Raw genomic sequence first — 17508 nt, forward strand, 5'->3', positions numbered from 1 at the left:
TTTTGATGTAGGTCTACTTCTTAAACTGACATTTCTACCAGTTTGGGCCTACCTTCCACCAGAATTAAGGACTTATATCCAACGGTTTTCAGTATCTCAGGCTTTGCCTTATCAGAGAACATGGTTTTTATTAATATAATGTACATTAACATTCTAAGAAGCCGGATAAATCTCTGCAAAGCAGTGAACTGAACACAGGTACATACACAAACATAGCCTTTATAACATGCCTTTTCATTCTCATTCAACCTATACACTATACCTGAATACTGATAAAGAAAACTCAAACTTATTTTCAAGAAAGGGTGCAGCCCTACTGACCCTTAACGTGTGATGCACCATGACAGAGCATACTCTGGCCACCAGGAATCTAGGCCACTCAAACCGCGAGGGAATTTGCTCCTATTCTACAACATTAGCCTAGATATGAACTGACTACCCTGGTAAACACAGAAAGAAAGAAAAGAAAGAAAAGAAAGAAAAGAAAGAAAAAGAAAGAAAGAAAGAAAGAAAGAAAGAAAGAAAGAAAGAAAGAAAGAAAGAAAGAAAGAAAGAAAGAAAAGAAAGAAAAGAAAGAAAAGAAAGGAGAAAGAAAGAGAGAGAGAGAGAGAGAAGGGAGGGAGGGAGGGAGAAAAAGAAAAAGAAAAAGAGCTTGCTGCCCTTTATTGCCCACTAGGAACAATTCACAAGCTGCCATGACTGCCCATGTGCCAAAAAGTGGACACACAGGCCTGCACGTGGCCTTACTTCCGGTGGGCTCTCTTCCTGCTCCATCACAAGGGGCTGAGTCACCAGGACACCAAGGAGGGTGGCCCACGTTTCCTCAAACTGGGTGCGGCTGGTCCATCCTAGGAATGCAAACGGTACGTGAGACAAGGTCACCTGCTCCCCAAACTTCTTGATGTAAAGTGGCAGCTGGGCCATACAGCTGCAGCTGGAACAGGCCCCACCCCCAGGGCCATGTACAGCAGTCCTGAGATGCAGCCACACTGCCAGGTACACTGCACCAGCAAGGACACTGAAGCACACATGTATGAGGTCACACGACAGGCAAGTGGCACCCTCTCCATCCCCTACTGCAGAGATGCAGTGAGGCGAAGGGATGTTTAAGCAGCAGGCCACATTTGAGTGGGTCAGAGTTGCTCCTGCCCTGCTCACCAGAGGGCTCATGGGTCTTCCCCAAAAACAAACCAGTGCATTGCACACAAGCGTGTGCAGACACCAAACCACTGGACTGCATACCCTGAGTAGGTGAAATGTGTGCTCCATGAATTCTATCTCAGGAAAGCTGTTAAAAATAGAGAAGTTAAAGGAATGGGTTCTCTGACTCTGTCTAAAAGAATAGCAGATCAAAAAAGGATATAACCTAGCCAGGGCACTAGCATCTGGGGAACATGCATCTAGTGGGTTGACCTCAAGCAATGTCTTCACCAGTGGCCCTCAAGGTGTGGGATGAGCACTTGCTTCTCAGGGTCGCACTTCCTGTTGCCATGGGTGATCTGCGTGCGAGGTGGAGGTGGCCAGGCCACTTCCATTAGGGTCACAAGTGACAGGAAGGGGATGTCAAGGGCAGGAAAACCAGAGCAAATTTCAGGATTAAATGCAGACAGACCTAGTCAAGTGGGCAAACATACAGATCGATGTTTACACAATTCATTTTAGGGAAAAGAATGAAGACAAAGGCAAGAATGTGAAGGCAATATCAGGAAGAGAGTGGAGCTGTCCAGGGTACCTCTTGCACGTCTGAGTGAGGATTCGAGCAGGAAGATGCCTAAGAAAGGAAATGATAGCACATAGGGGGTGGCCAGGAGACAGCCTCCTAACCACCGTCAAGGACAAGAAACAAAGTTTTCTGAGGCTGCTAGCCTTGGGTCACTGCAGAGACTGTCCACACTGTGGACAGAGTAACAAACTGTCTGCTTCACTAAAGGGAAAAGTAGAGGCAACATGGCATCAGCTCCCTGAAGCTTCTGGGATCAAGATAAGCACAGACCCTGAGGAAACCTGAGCTGGCCAGGGATCACAGGGATGAAGGGCAGGCCCCACAGGCAGGCGAGGTGCCCGACACTTTGGGAGACATCGTAGCTTGACACAGCCACTCAGGACCTACCAAATACAACCCTGCCACCAGACCTGCAGCCATGCAATGAGGGCAAAAGGGCAACACACACCGTACTGCAGGAAGTGGACAACGCCTGATGCAAACTACTAACACTGCCACATATTGTGCAACCGTGTACCAGACGAATCTTGTGTGGTTTCTGAATCTGTACTGATGCTATGAAACCACAACACTGGGTGTCCTAGAGGCCAGGATGCCTGCCCCCACCGCCCAGAGGCCAGAGCTGTCTCACAGAAAAGTCTACTTTCCCCGCTCTAGTGCGCTGCTTCCACCTCGCTGCAGCTGCAGAGTGATCTGCACCTGAGAAGGGAATCCTCGACCACACAAGAGCGCACGGATCTGGGCTGCACATGATCTATCACCAGGGTGCCTGTCCTAACTTCCAACAAGCCTGGTATATGAAGACTTGGGGTTAAGCCCCCCAACATCACACCAACCGGTGAGTATTTTTCACTGCGAGAGTTTGCATTCATTGCAGAATGTACTCACATAGGACCATGTCATACCCTACATCCCTTGTGGAATAAATAAGAACTAGGCGCTTTGAGGCCTAGTAATTCTGGAAGAGAAACAAGGATACCTAGTGCATTGATGCGGTAGATGAACTCTTTAAAGACTTCCTTCTCCTGGAGGAACTCCACTGGGATCTCAGGGAAGGCTGTGCCGAAGTCCCCTCCTGGCTCAGGCGACCATCCGAGTTTCCAAACCTGAGAAGATGAGAAAGAAATAGTGTGACCCCAGTCAAATCAGGACAGCTGCACTTTGAGGAAACCATGAAACAACCTTTCTCTCAGCATGGCCTCCTTTCGGAGGCCACATTCTTACTAACAGCTCACACAGACTGTCCCAAAAGCAAGTGCATCATCCTTCTGGGAAAACAGCTCCCATGCATCACCCGAGGATCTCCTGCCCCATTGTGGGCCTCCTGGGTCTGCTCTGACCTCCCACTTTCCCAACCTGCCTGCTCCCAAACTGGCCCAGCCCCTTTCCCTCGCTGCTAGCACCCTAGGCTAGCAATTTATGAGTTGGGTTCTTGAAGGTCCGTGTTGGCAGCCCCTGGCCGTCAGAGGCAGGCAGGAGCACCCTTGCACACAAACAGCAGCTGGTGTGTTAGATGAAAACAGGCGTCAAATGAAGTCAAGTTGCATTTAAAAATAGTCCCTGGCAAGCAGGCACATAAACTCAGTGAACAGAAGGCGGAGCTGTGGACCCGTCGCTGTCCTGGCAGCAGGAGCAGCCACCCTCCCAGCCAAGAGAATAGACCCCTCAGCTCCGCACTCCCCAAGCCCACCCATGGGGGCCTCAGAGACATGGCCAGCCCACCTCCACAGTTCCAGTGCCTCTCATTCAGCTTAGGAAGACACCAGGTCTCTCCCTAGCATCTCTGAGCTGCTCACTGCACCCTCCTCTCAGAACACTGGTGCACACTGCTTCGTGCCCTTTGTGTTGTCGCGTCTCCTCCAGACACCTTGACTTCTAGGACAGCACCTTCCCAGGGTGGCTCCCCGCTTCCCTCTAGGCAGCTGTCTCCAGACCTACACAGGGACTGAGGTGCCTCGGCAGCCAAGGCCGTGCCCTGCACACTGGCAACCCTGCTTCTCTACCGGGCTCCACCTGGCTCTCTTCTCAGTGGGCATGGGGCTTCAGATGCGCTACAACCCACTGCTCCACACCAGCCCCGGAACCCCAGGCTATGGTGGCTGCTGCCCCCAGTGAGCCCTACAGGTAGGCCAGCTCGGCCTCCTGTGGTGGCACCCTCTGTGCCCTGGTCTAAGGAGGACGGCTGCCTGGGTGCAACCTGCCCAGTGTTCCCCATCACATACGTGCACAGAGGCCGTGCCCACTGGCAGGCACAGGTCTTTTCTAAGCTGAAACAAGCCCCCTTCCTCTTGGTCCCAGTTTTCACCTTGACCTCCAGCTATGCTGTCAGGCCACCCACCAACCCTCAACCCACTCACACTAAGTCCTTCCAGTCAGGAGTCCAAAGAATGCCAAGTTAAAACTAATTCTGAGGACAATTTGGAATCGGAAGCTTCAAAAGTGGTCGTGCCCAGACAGCTGAACAGTATCATACGGTGCCTGGTATTACGGGCAAACAACTGAGGGGCACGGCATCCAGTCTACCACCAAACAGGGGAGCTGAGTTACTTTCCAATCACATCCAACATCGAGTACCGACTAGTGGGAGATGAAATCTTACTTCTGGAGGTTTTCCCCCCATGTTGGAAAACCCAGCATTTTTATCAATGACTGCTAGACACAATGCCCCAGGAAACCAGACAGGTGCCAGGACCACACACAGCAAGCACGGAAGGAGGCTCTGGCCACCCCAGGGGAAGCAGGTGAGGGATGGGCTCCCACTCTCACCCCTAGGAGCCCCCAGCCAGGGGCTGGTCTGCACATCTCATTATTTCTGTCCTTCTGCCAAGGAACCACCAGACTCACCAGCGGGGGGACACGCGTGTAGCTATTGACGAGGGGTAAGCGAGCCAGGCTGATGACGATGTTCCTCAGCACTGATGTGAGAAACGCTGGGGTGTTGCTGTTCCTCTTGTGCCCCAAGGCCAACACTGATGGCAAAGACTCCACCATTTCTGCCACCATCTGACAGGCTGTGGTGATACATGCTAGATCTAAACAAACACCAGGGTTCAGAGGTCTGTTCTGTCGAAACATATCCCAAACCCGCCACCTCTGCTCCTGATGTTCCTACCCCCCGAGGGAGAAGGCACCATCCTACAACCAGTGCTCAAACCACAAATGCAGGTGCTCACTGAAGGCCTGCAGATCTTACCTCCTTCCAGTCTATCTAAACATGCAACCTTCTCCATGCTGGCCAGGACTGTTGTCTTGAACCTCCCACCTGCCTTGCACAATGCGGCCAGCACCTAGGAGCAATCATGCTGTGCTCCTCTGTGCTCTGGTGTCCTGCGGCTCTCCTGGGACCTTCTGCTGCTCCCTGAGCTGGCGTGCAAAAAACCACATTATAAATCCCTGGCTCACTGTTTCCTGAGATCAGGGGTTCTCCTGGACTGCTGGTGGGATTCTGATAGGGTGCCAAGTCTCACCCTGGAACTCCTGAGAATGTTGAGGGGAACCCTGCAGCCGCAGAGAAGAGCCACAGCACCTTGAGGGCAGGGACTGTTCTCATTCACTTTGAGTCTGGCACAGAGTATGAGCCAGAACATTATTTGTTGAGCTGACAAATGTTTCAGGTTGTGCACAAATATAACCCATGGTTCATGAGATTTGGCAGACTAAGCAACTTCCTCATCTAGAGAGGGGATTCTTATTAGGCTTATGGAGTCAAGCCGCAAGCTAAAAGAAGTGGGGCTGCTTTTACTAATACTTTTTTTTTTTTTTAATATTTTAAAATAATTTGTTCTAACTCTCTGAAGAAAGTCCATGGTATTTTGATAGGGATTGCATTAAACGTGTAAATTGCCCTGGGTAACATTGACATTTTCACAATATTAATTCTGCCAATCCAGGAGCATGGAATATTTTTCCATCTCTTTGTGTCTTCCTCAATTTCTTTCAGAAGTGTTCTATAGTTTTTAGGGTATAGATCCTTTACCTCTTTGGTTAGGTATATTCCTAGGTATCTTATGCTTTTGGGTGCAATTGTAAATGGGATTGACTCCTTAATTCCTCTTTCTTCAGTCTCATTGTTAGTGTATAGAAATGCCACTGACTTCTGGGCATTGATTTTGTATCCTGCCACACTGCCAAATTGCTGTATGAGGTCTAGCAATCTTGGGGTGGAGTCTTTTGAGTTTTCTATGTAGAGTATCATGTCATCGGCAAAGAGGGACAGTTTGACTTCTTCTTTGCCAATTCGAATGCCTTTAATGTCTTTTTGTTGTCTGATTGCTGAGGCTAGGACTTCTAGTACTATGTTGAATAGCAGTAGTGAGAGTGGACAACCCTGTCTTGTTCCTGATCTTAGGGGAAAGGCTCCCAGGGCTTCCCGATTGAGAATTATATTTGTTGTGGGCTTTTCGTAGATGGCTTTTAAGATGTTGAGGAATGTTCCCTCTATCCCTACACTGAAGAGTTTTGATCAAGAATGGATGCTGTATTTTGTCAAATGCTTTCTCTGCATCTAATGAGAGGATCATATGGTTCTTGGTTGTTCTCTTGCTGATATGATGAATCACACTGATTGTTTTACAAGTGTTGAACCAGCCTTGTGTCCCGGGAATAAATCCCACTTGGTCATGGTGAATAGTTTTCTTAATGTACTGTTGGATCCTATTGGCTAGTATCTTGTTGAGAATTTTTGCATCCATGTTCATCAGGGATATTGGTCTATAATTCTCCTTTTTGGTGGGGTCTTTGTCTGGTTTTGGAATTAAGGTGATGCTGGCCTCATAGAACGAATTTAGAAGTACTCCATCTCTTTCTATCTTTCCAAACAGCTTTAGTAGAATAGGTATGGTTTCTTCTTTTTTTTTTTTTGGTTTCTTCTTTAAACATTTGATAGAGTTCCCCAGGGAAGCCATCTGGCCCTGGACTTTTGTGTCTTGGGAGGTTTTAGATGACTGCTTCAATTTCCTCCCTGGTTATTGGCCTGTTCAGGTTTTTTATTTCTTCCTGTTCCAGTTTTGGTAGTTTGTGGCTTTCCAGAAATGTGTCCATTTCTTCTAGATTGCCTAATTTATTGGCTTATAGCTGTTCATAATATGTTTTTAAAATCGTTTGTATTTCCTTGGTGTCGGTAGTGATCTTTCTCATTCATGATTTTATTAATTTGAGTCTTCTTTCTCTTCTTTTTAATAAGGCTGGCTAATGGTTTATCTATCTTATTAATTCTTTCAAAGAATCAACTCCTGGTTTTGTTGATCTCTTCAGAGAGTTAGAACAAATTATTTTAAGATTTGTGTGGAATCAGAAAAGACCCCAAATAGCCAGGGGAATTTTAAAAAAGAAAACCATAGCTGGGGGCATCACAATGCCAGATTTCAGGTTGTATTACAAAGCTGTGGTCATCAAGACAGTGTGGTACTAGCACAAAAACAGACACATAGATCAATGGAACAGAATAGAGAACCCAGAAGTGGACCCTCAACTTTATGGTCAACTAATATTCAATAAAGGAGGAAAGACTATCCACTGGAAGAAAGACAGTCTCTTCAATAAATGATGCTGGGAAAATTGGACATCCACATGCAGAAGAAAGAAACTAGACCACTCTCTTTCACCATAAACAAAGATAAACTCAAAATGGATGAAAGATCTTAATGTGAGACAAGATCCCATCAAATTCCTAGAGGAGAACACAGGCAACACCCTTTTTGAACTCGGCCACAGTAACTTCTTGCAAGATACATCCACGAAGGCAAAAGAAGGCAAAAAAAAACAAAAACAAAAATGAACTATTGCAAGATACATCCACGAAGGCAAAAGAAGGCAAAAAAAAAACAAAAACAAAAATGAACTATTGGGACTTCATCAAGATAAGATGCTTTGCACAGCAAAGGATACAGTCAACAAAACTAAAAGACAACCTACAGAATGGGAGAAGGTATTTGCAAATGACGTATCAGATAAAGGGTTAGTTTCCAAGATCTATAAAGAACTTATTAAACTCAACAGCAAAGAAACAAACAATCCAATCATGAAGTGGTCAAAAGACATGAACAGAAATCTCACAGAGGAAGACACAGACATGGCCAACATGCACATGAGAAAATGCTGTGCATCACTTGCCATCAGGGAAATACAAATCAAAACCACAATGAGATACCACCTCACACCAGTGAGAATGGGGAAAATTAACAAGGCAGGAAACCACAAATGTTGGAGAGGATGCGGAGTAAAGGGAACCCTCTTGCACTGTTGGTGGGAATGTGAAGTGGTGCAGCCACTCTGGAAAACTGTGTGGAGGTTCCTCAAAGAGTTAAAAATAGAACTGCCCTACGACTCAGCAATTGCACTGCTAGGGATTTAGCCCAAAGATACAGATGCAATGAAACGCCGGGACATCTGCACCCCGATGTTTCTAGCAGCAATGTCCACAATAGCCAAACTGTGGAAGGAGCCTCGGTGTCCATCGAAAGATGAATGGATAAAGAAGATGTGGTTTATGTATACAATGGAATATTACTCAGCCATTAGAAATGACAAATACCCACCATTTGCTTTGACGTGGATAGAACTGGAGGGTATTATGTTGAGTGAAATAAGTGAATCGGAGAAGGACAAATATTATATGGTCTCATTCATTTGGGGAATATAAATAATAGTGAAAGGGAATAGAGGGGAAGGGAGAAGAAATGGGTAGGAAATATCAGAAAGGGAGACAGAACATGAAGACTCCTAACTCTGGGAAACGAACTAGGGGTGGTGGAAAGGGAGGAGGGCAGGGGGTGGGGGGTGACTAGTTGGCGGGCACTGAGGTGGGGGCACTTGATGGGATGAGCATTGGGTGTTATTCTGTATGTTAGCAAACTGAACACCAATAAAAAATAAATTTATTATTAAAAAAAAGATTTTATTTATTCATGACAGACATAGAGAGAGAGAGAGAGAGAGAGAGAGAGAGAGAGTACAGACACAGGCAGAGGGAGAAGCAGGCTCCATGCTGGGAGCCGGATGCGGGACTCGATCCCGGGACTCCAGGATCACACCCTGGGCCAAAGGCAGGCGCTAAACCGCTGAGCCCACCCAGGGATCCCCTACTAATACTTTTTTTAAGTAAACTCGGTGCCCAGGACTCAAACTCACAATGCCAAGATCAAGAGTTGCATGCTCTCCCAACTGAGCCAGCCAGGAGCCCCTAATGGGCAATCTTTAAGAGGTTTCACCCTATCAAGGCGATAAAAAGAGCTAGCTTCTTCCTCTGGCCAGGATTAAACAAACCAGCTTAAATTGGGCCGTGGGGAATAAGCATAATCAACGTGAACTAAATAGGCTCCAGCCTGTGAGCCTGTCTGCTCTGACTCGACCCCCTGAAATGCCTGAACTATTTTCAGATGGATAGAAATTTAAGTTATGAGAAAAATTATGGTGATATTTGCTGAGCACTTATAACAAGACAGGCACTTGTTCTGGGTGCTATCCATGGATGAATTTACTTAATCCTTCTACCAATCCAAGGCTAGTGCCACCTGTACCTTCCCTGCAGAAGCACTGATGAGAACTCGCCATGGCCACTCAGCTAGAACGTGGCCAAGCAGGGAGGTGAGTGTGTGTCTCCCTCACGGATCAACAACAAACCATGAAAGCGTGAACTAAGGGTTGACAGACCACAGAGTTTCGAGGAGCTAGGCTGTGTGTACCGAAGGACACTGTGTCTGAGGGTTACACACTCACAGGTGACACAGGAAGAGAAATCACTTGCTGAAGATGAATGACAGGAAAATGTCATCCTTACCTGGTCTGTACAAATGCTGGCAAATGACAAAGCATGTATGTACTTGCTCTGAAAGAGGAAGGCTTCTGAAGCCACCAGAGCATGGCTAAGACTCTGGTATTCCAGAGCATTCCATAAAAAAAGGCATTCAAGAACCACCAGGTGGGCATGTGCTTCCCATCTTGTGGATGGGCTGCAGGTGGCACTCCAGCCACACCTTCTGGCTGAGGACACCCAGATGCCCCCCAGTGACAAGCAGTCACTCAGCCAAGTGCTTTCCTCCCGACCTGCCTCAGGACAAAGAACGTGCACACCTATGGCACACGTCTAAGTCTAGAAGTTCCGATGGATAGGATGTGGATGCTTTTACTGTAGGAAGAGCAGTAACTTTCATTTAAACATCCACCCCCAGAGAAGGTCAAAACAGACACTCAGGTCGCTTGATGGTCACATGGGTATTTCCACGTATTTGTTTGTCACCCGGTAAACATTCTAGAGCATTTACGAAAGTGGGCACACGGAGGGAAGGCAGTCCTTGCCCTCAGGGAGTGCGGTGATGGCAGAGGAGCAGCTGTGAAAGGGGGGCATCAGGAGGGCTGCCTGGGAGTGACACCCCAGCCCAGTTTGGAGGGACCAAAGAAAGCTGGATGACTAGAGCCAGTGTGTTAGCAGAGGAAAGAGCACAGGTGAGATGCTGTGCTCAAACTGCCCCCATATCTAAAGATAATCAACAGGATGCAACTGCATTAAGTAAGCTTTCAGGTGTCTACACTTACCCCTTTAAAAGTCTCTTCATGAATTTCAAGCCCTCAAAAACACTGGGTAAAAAAAGAACGGCTCGAGACTTACTTTGTGTGTTTGGATCTACTTCGTCCACTCTGGCGGCCTTTGGCATGTTCACCCTCCTTTCTGGGCTAAGCAGCTGGTCCCCAGGCTGCACCACGACTGGAAGTCACAATAGAACAATTTCCAAACACTTTTACCATTCCTTTTTATTCAAAGTCTCACATTTATGGAGCCTTATAACATTTCAAGGAGACAGATTCAGCCAGAGGAGCTCTGGATTTCCTGGAGTCAGGTTTAGACAGTACCAGACTCAGGGACAGGTCTCCAGGCTTGTCTGAAGTGCATGAGACTAGACGTCTATGCTGAGATTTCTACATCTGTCCACTGCCTGCTGTTTGGCACCTCTTGCCCTCAAGGTTTTTATCAGACAGCTCGTGATTCATTACTGCTAAAAGCATCACTGCAATTCCCCAAGAAGTCTGGCTTTGAAAATTTACTCCCCAGATCTCCGTTTTCAAGCTGACTACAAATGCACAGATGAAAACAATTTAAACAATGAAACTTCAAAACACCCTCTAACATGTAAACTATAACGTCTAATTTTTGAGAAACTCTGGCTAATGACCCTTGTTAAGGACACTGTCCCAAAAGAATGTCACTTTTATTTTATAATACATTAATATTACAATTCATTATAGAAACAAGCATTTTGACTATAACAGAAAACAATCTTTTTAATGTAATCTTATTAAATCTTATGGTCATTTGGGACTAAAAGCATGAAACAGTCAAGTAGGACCAGAGATCAAAGGGACATAAAATTAGGAGTATTTTTTATGAAAGTTAGAACGCCAAAATCTAAACAAAATGACTACAAAAGCAAATTCAAGTCCAATTTTAATGCAGAATCCAAACCATTGGAGATGAACACAAAGCCTATATTTTATCCACCAAGTAACCCCCAATTCCTTGCTTGGCACCTGGAAAACAGGTGGCACAAAATAAACGTCCGTGACTAGATCTGCAGAGCTGACTACTGATCCCGTGACAGAGGAGAGAAACCTGTTGTGGTCAAAGACTCACCGGCTTCTAGGATGAAGCGGACACAGTGAATGAGAGAGCAGGCATGGGTCACCATCTCTGGGGAGGAGAGCACACTCCAGAGGCTGGGCAGCTGCAGAGCCAGGCAACAGCAGTCGAGGCCTGCCTGAAGGTCCAGACTCAGTGGGATCTGCTCATGGATCAAATGCCATGCCAGGGCCTAAAGGGGAGGGTCAGCGTTACAGAAGGATCAGACCCGCTTCCTATCTCCAGGCTGCCAGGGAACTGTCTCAACAGTGAGAGGCTGGTGGGTCCTGACTACGCTTCCAGAGGGATGAGACCCTGTTGCCTACTCCCTTATATTCCAAGCTTGACCACCTGCTCCCAAAACCGCCTGGGGCTTGCCTCTCTGCCAGAAGGGCCACCCTGATTTCATTGTTCCTCCTTCCTTCGGCTCTGTGGGCTCCTCTAGAAATCCTTCCCTGCCACATGGTCTCTAGGCTAGGCTCCTCCTCACAGGGCTCCCAGGGTGCAGGCAGGCTCTGCCAGGCTGAATCTGAGAGCATGGGTCCTGGAGATGGCCAGGATTGGGTTCAAATGCCAATGGGTTATTTCTTAGTGGGTGAAACCTGGACAAGCCACCAAACCTCAGTAAGCCCTGCTTTCCTCATCTGTAAAATGGGAATAACAGAGTCCATCTTGCAGAATTATAGGAAGATCTGAATAAGAGGATGCATAGAAGCATTTTGCCCTGCACATGGCAGTCATGGGACTGCTGCTGACAGTCATGACTATGTACTGTCACTGTATGTTTGCCTGCTAGCCTGCTCACCACCACACTGAGATGTCTGACTTGGCCCAGCTCCAAGCAGGTGCTTTTATTCATCACTTCATGAATGACTGCCCTCCTGACACCTATGAAGAGGCAGGTGGAGCCGATGCTGAGACAGCCATGTCCTGCTTAGGCTGACAAACACAGCTTAGGCTCTCTGGCTGCAAGGATGCAGGCTAGACTCTGCCAAAGTTGTATGGAAAGGTGACGAATGCACGATATGCACACATTTTGGGGGTGATTATAAGTGTTAACACAGGGTTTAATTTCTTATGGCTGAAACATCTAGGTTTGTTACTCAACTTAAAACAATAATTTTCCCAGATTATTTTTAGTTATCTAAAATTAGGATCCACACTACATTAGCAGTGCTTCCTTTTCCCTGGAAAAAAACATATTTAATGGATGTTTGCCCTGAGATCAAAGGCATCTTAGAATCAAGGAAAGAGATCCACACATAAGCACATAACTCCCTACACTATTTGGGAGATCCCTAAAAGGTTTCTGCTCATCCCTCCAATCATCCTTGCTTCTCCCTACCAGATCCTCCTCTGAAACCTGTGCCCTCGCCCTAGACACACACAGAGGGGAAACACTGGGTGGGAGCCCTGGTCCCAAGCCTGGCTCTCCAGAGCCTGCTCTAAAGTGGGGACAGGAAGTGCTATGCAGCCAATGTCATAAGGCACCTGTGAGAAACCCACACAGTCAGGGGTGTGAGTGTGCACAGGAAAGTAAGGACAGATGTGGAACTTGACCACCTCTAGTTCTTGTCCCTGGGAGGAGAGGACCCTGTCGGACCACACAGCTCCTGTATTTCAGATGAAACTGCCTTCTTATTTTTCTAGTGACAGTCCTTCAGCACAGAAACACCAACTTCCCGAGCTGCCTCTTACCTCAAGGGTCATGACCACAAACTTCACAGTGTCCCTCTCCTTCTCAGGAGGTAGGTGCAAATGGCTGGGCAGTTTGGAGAACACAAGCAGGTATTGGGCTAGGGCCCGGGCCAGAGTGGTCAAGGACCGATACAACACGGCATCCCCTAGAACACAAGACTGGGGGTGAACACAACTCTAGCAAGGGTTCATGACTTAGGAAAGGCAGTCAGGCCATTCTCTGAGAATCTGAAGGCACCTTCGGCTCAGAAATACATTTGCACACACCCACCCAACTGTGTGTGACTCAGAATGCACCTTCTTCTGAGGTCTATTCCAGGGTTCCTCTGGGGTTAGGCCGGGGAACGGCAAAGGGGCAAACATGCCAAAAGACATCCAGAGCTAGGGTCCCCGGCACTGCCTCTCAGCCACCTCCGCATATGCTTTCTGTTTATTAGATCAACAGCATTTACTGCTAATCTTTACTCAGTGCAAAGCACAATATTGCCTCTGCAGCATTTTTTAAAAATAAAAGAAGTTTTTATTTTAAATACCAAATAGATCATTCAACTTGCTCCAGTAGGCGGTGGGCTCCATAGGCAGGAATGGCTGGAACACATGATGGACAGCAGGGAGCTGCTGGACCAGGCTGGTCACGCGGTCCAGTGTCACCAGGCGAGCTGCTTCAAAAAGGGGACTCCTCTGGCCTCCGGAGATTTCGCGCATGCCCAGGCCCAGGCATGGAGCCAACAGACTTAAGTTGAATTCCTGAATCAGGATGTTAAAGGTTCAACAACTATTACACACTTTCAACCAGGCAAGAAAAACACAACTGAAGAAGGGATAATGCAAACGTTTCTGAGAAAGCACAAAGGAGTATACCATAACAAAGTATTTTAAAGAATATTCTGTTTCCTGTAATAAATACCATATGCTACTTGAAGCACACTTCTGGTTTCTTGGGGGTACTTTAATATTAAGGAAAGATTTTAAATTTCTTTATGCTTTCAAATTTGTTTGAAATAAATTCAACATGTAATTTTTAATTGATAAAAATACAAAATGAAGCTGACACGGCACCTAAGAAATCCAGTGAAACACCAAACATTCACAAAGTTTGACAAGTTATGTTCAAACGCAGCTGAAATAAATCCAAGGAGCCACAACCGTGGTTGAAATACAGCCATTTCTTTGATAGTGTATCAACTTGTGTTTTGCCAACTTCTAAAAACCATTTTTTTAGATGGTTTAGATGTTAAGGATTTTGGGGGGCCAATTTTCAGGCAGAATATTCATCTTGATTAGGTAACATTCAGAAAAGCATAGGTCATCATCAGTGACCAAAACTGAACCTTTCTGCTACAGCCAGAACCTTCAAAGCTATTAAAAGTTCAATTACTGAATTTGGAATATTCAATAAAGATATATTTTTTAAAAAATTTTATTTTATTTAACTTTATTTATTCATTCATGAAGGGCACACAGAGAGGCAGAGATACAGGCAGAGGGAGAAGCAGGCTCCATGCAGGGAGCCTGACGTGGGACTCAATCCCCGGTCTCCAGGATCACGCCCTGGGCTGAAGGCAGCGCTAAACCGCTGAGCCACCTGGGCTGCCCCCAATAAATAGATCTTTAAGCAAATTTATCATTCAGCAAATCAGCTTTCACCAAATGGAGCTTAAAATGGCTTCAGCAAACTGACTGTGAGCCAATTCTGTTTTTTCAGTATAGCTCTTACTGTCAAACTACTGAAGAATTAGTGCTTAGGCACATACCGCTGTGTGGATTCCACCCTGAGTCTCTTTATCCATACTTGGCCCACCCTTAGTTGCCCCCCACCCTTCATGCAGTCACCCTGTCATCCCCCAGACCCCTGCTGCTCCTCATTCCCACTTTATACATATTGAGGCAGCACTAAAACACCTGAAGGTTTAATTAGCTGCTCGTCCCAGGAGGTCTGGGAAGGAACCTACTATAGCTGTGGCTGCTATGGAAGGCGGGGACTCCACTCCTCACAGGCCATGACTAGGAGATGAGGATAGGGACTCGGTGCTTTGCAAGGGCCTCACTGGGCCAGCTCTGCCTGCCTGCCTACACAACTTCAATGGGGCGGATGGGGACCTCATAACATCTAGTGAGAGGGTGGGGAAGGCCTAACTACAAGTCATGGAGTGAGGAGGGCCATACCATATGGAGTAGGGGTACAGGGACCTCACTATAAGTAGTGGGGCCAGGAGGACCTCACCACCTAAAATAAGGGGAGGGGTCTTACTAAAAATCAATTTCCAGGGCAGCCGGGTGGCTCAGTGGTTTAGCACTGCTTTCAGCCTGGGTCACAACCTGGAGATCCAGGATCGAGTCCCACATCAGGCTCCCTATAGGGAGCCTGCTTCTCCCTCTGCCTGTGTCTCTGCCTCTCTCTCTCTGTGTCTGTCATGAATAAATAAATAAAATCTTTAAAAAAAAATGAATTTCCAGAATACAAGAATTGGTTAAATCATGTACCAGGACACCATTTTAGTACTGTTCCTCATGACTGTTATGAGAACAGATTGCAATCTAAGAGAACCTCTTTTCAAATGCATGAAAAGTTGAATTAGACACAATTTACCTCCTTCTGGATTCTAATGTAGCTGAAATAATGTTCCATCCCATCTGGATCAGTCTCCCCACTCCCTGCCCCATCTGGATTAGACTTTCCCCACAACCTGTCCCATCTAGACTGGAGTCCCCCATGCTCCATCCTGTCTGGATTAGAGTCTGCCATTAAGGCAGAAAAGTGAGCGCCACATGTCCTAAGTTGATCACATGATGATAAGACAAGTCAAGCATCCTGCTAGCATCCCGCTGCTCTCTGCCGTACCGAGTTCATCATGAATGTACTCATGTCACTGGGAGGAATCCGATTCACCAGTTCTGCCCCTTCTAGCAGTGCAGAATCTGACCTAGTCCAGCACTGGGATTTGACTAGACGTAGGTACCAGTCCTGAGAAGAAGAAAAAAGTGGGAAACCCAGTGAAATTTGGCATGGCTTTCAAGGGGCTTCAACTCTACTGAACATGTGTTGTTTCTCTGCCCTGCGCTTTCACATCCTGTGGCCCACTCTGGACTATGAATGCAGCTTCAGTGCAACTGGATTCTAGCTAGCCATGTGGCTGCTCACCAAACCACAGGCCTTTTCTGTAGGCTGTGTCTTTGACTTGCTGTCACTACCTAGACAGCCTCTGCTCCTCCCTGACTGTCCTGAGTGTCCTCCTAACTCAGCTCAAGTGTGAGGGCAGCAGGCTCTCCTCTCTGTGCCTTCACCCTCTGGCCACCCCTCATCTGGTTCTGCTCCTAACATCTTCTATTGGGCTGTCTGTAGTGCTCTTCTCTCTCCAAGGCCAATGCAATAGAGACCTGAACCTGCTGTCACTACCTAGACAGCCTCTGCTCCTCCCTGACACACCTGAGTGTCCTCCTAACTCAGCTCAAGTGTGAGGGCAGCAGGCCCTCCTCTCTGTGCCTTCACCCTCTGGCCACCCCTCATCTGGTTCTGCTCCTAACATCTTCTATTGGGCTGTCTGTAGTGCTCTTCTCTCTCCAAGGCCAATGCAATAGAGACCTGAACCTTGCCATTCCTGTGCCTGGGCTATGGGTTTTCAAAATCCAAGTTCATATCTATATTGACCTCCCTCCAGGAAAGCAGAGTACCAAGGATCTGTTACAGCCCCAACTGGTACCCAGCTCTGAGATGTGAGCAGCAAGGGTGATGACAGTCTACCAGGGTCCTGGGGTGGTGTGCTCAACACACAGGAGGTCAGTGGGGTTAAGGAGATGGAGAGAGGCCAAGCAGGTATGCACAATGGCCTATGGAGGCTATGGCCACTCCTCTCCTGACTCTCCCGTGAACCACGCTGATACCCCTCTCCCTGAGGCCATGAGTGTCCCAAGTCAGCATTTTCTTTCTCACCCCATAATTCCTAATAATGACCTGGGCTGGGCCTTAGGCATCCTGTCAATGATGGAACCCTGACCACTGCTGGCAACAAATAGCAGGCTGAGAGGCCCTGGGGGCTGTGCCAGGTGCCAGGACATCCTACTGCCCCACTGCACACTCTGGATTTGCCAAAGATGTAAAAGAGCATTTAGGGCCTGGAATAGGCCCTGTGTGTCATATGTACACAAGCTGAATACTTACTTTATCTGGAATCACTATCTCTAGTGCCAGGGGCCCATCCCCGTCCAGCGGGTGGGAGGTAACTGGAGGTGAAGGGCCACGTGAGCCCGGTGCAGTGGCAAGACGCAGCCTGTCCAGCAGGGAGTAGAGCCTTTGGTGTCTGGAATCCAATCACACGCGGGGTTAGAACACAGTCTCATAGGTTAGGAAATGACAGTGGCTTCTTAAAGCGAGATGCAACGCGTTTGACACTTTATCCTCAGAGCTGCCTCAACAACACTCAGACAAATCATAATGCAAATTCAGGCTCTAGCTTATTTTTAATAACCACAGTTCATA

General features: G+C 47.2%; 1 protein-coding gene across 3 annotated transcripts in view; it reads right to left on the reverse strand.

Annotated features, from left to right (window-relative positions):
- Positions 1-17508, reverse strand: part of HTT (huntingtin) — a 144450-nt gene that overhangs the window by 17121 nt on the left and 109821 nt on the right. For all 3 annotated transcript variants that reach the window (XM_049108566.1, XM_025437992.3, XM_025437991.3), the window contains 9 exons: positions 17191-17329; positions 15874-15996; positions 13565-13778; positions 13032-13177; positions 11349-11526; positions 10329-10424; positions 4568-4755; positions 2703-2829; positions 748-848 (listed from right to left, as the gene is read on the reverse strand). In XM_049108566.1, coding sequence (XP_048964523.1) covers positions 748-848; positions 2703-2829; positions 4568-4755; positions 10329-10424; positions 11349-11526; positions 13032-13177; positions 13565-13778; positions 15874-15996; positions 17191-17329 — 1312 coding nt within the window. The remainder of the gene's footprint in view (positions 1-747; positions 849-2702; positions 2830-4567; positions 4756-10328; positions 10425-11348; positions 11527-13031; positions 13178-13564; positions 13779-15873; positions 15997-17190; positions 17330-17508) is intronic.

Source organism: Canis lupus, chromosome 3 (assembly GCF_003254725.2).
Source record: "Canis lupus dingo isolate Sandy chromosome 3, ASM325472v2, whole genome shotgun sequence".
NCBI lineage: Eukaryota > Metazoa > Chordata > Mammalia > Carnivora > Canidae > Canis > Canis lupus.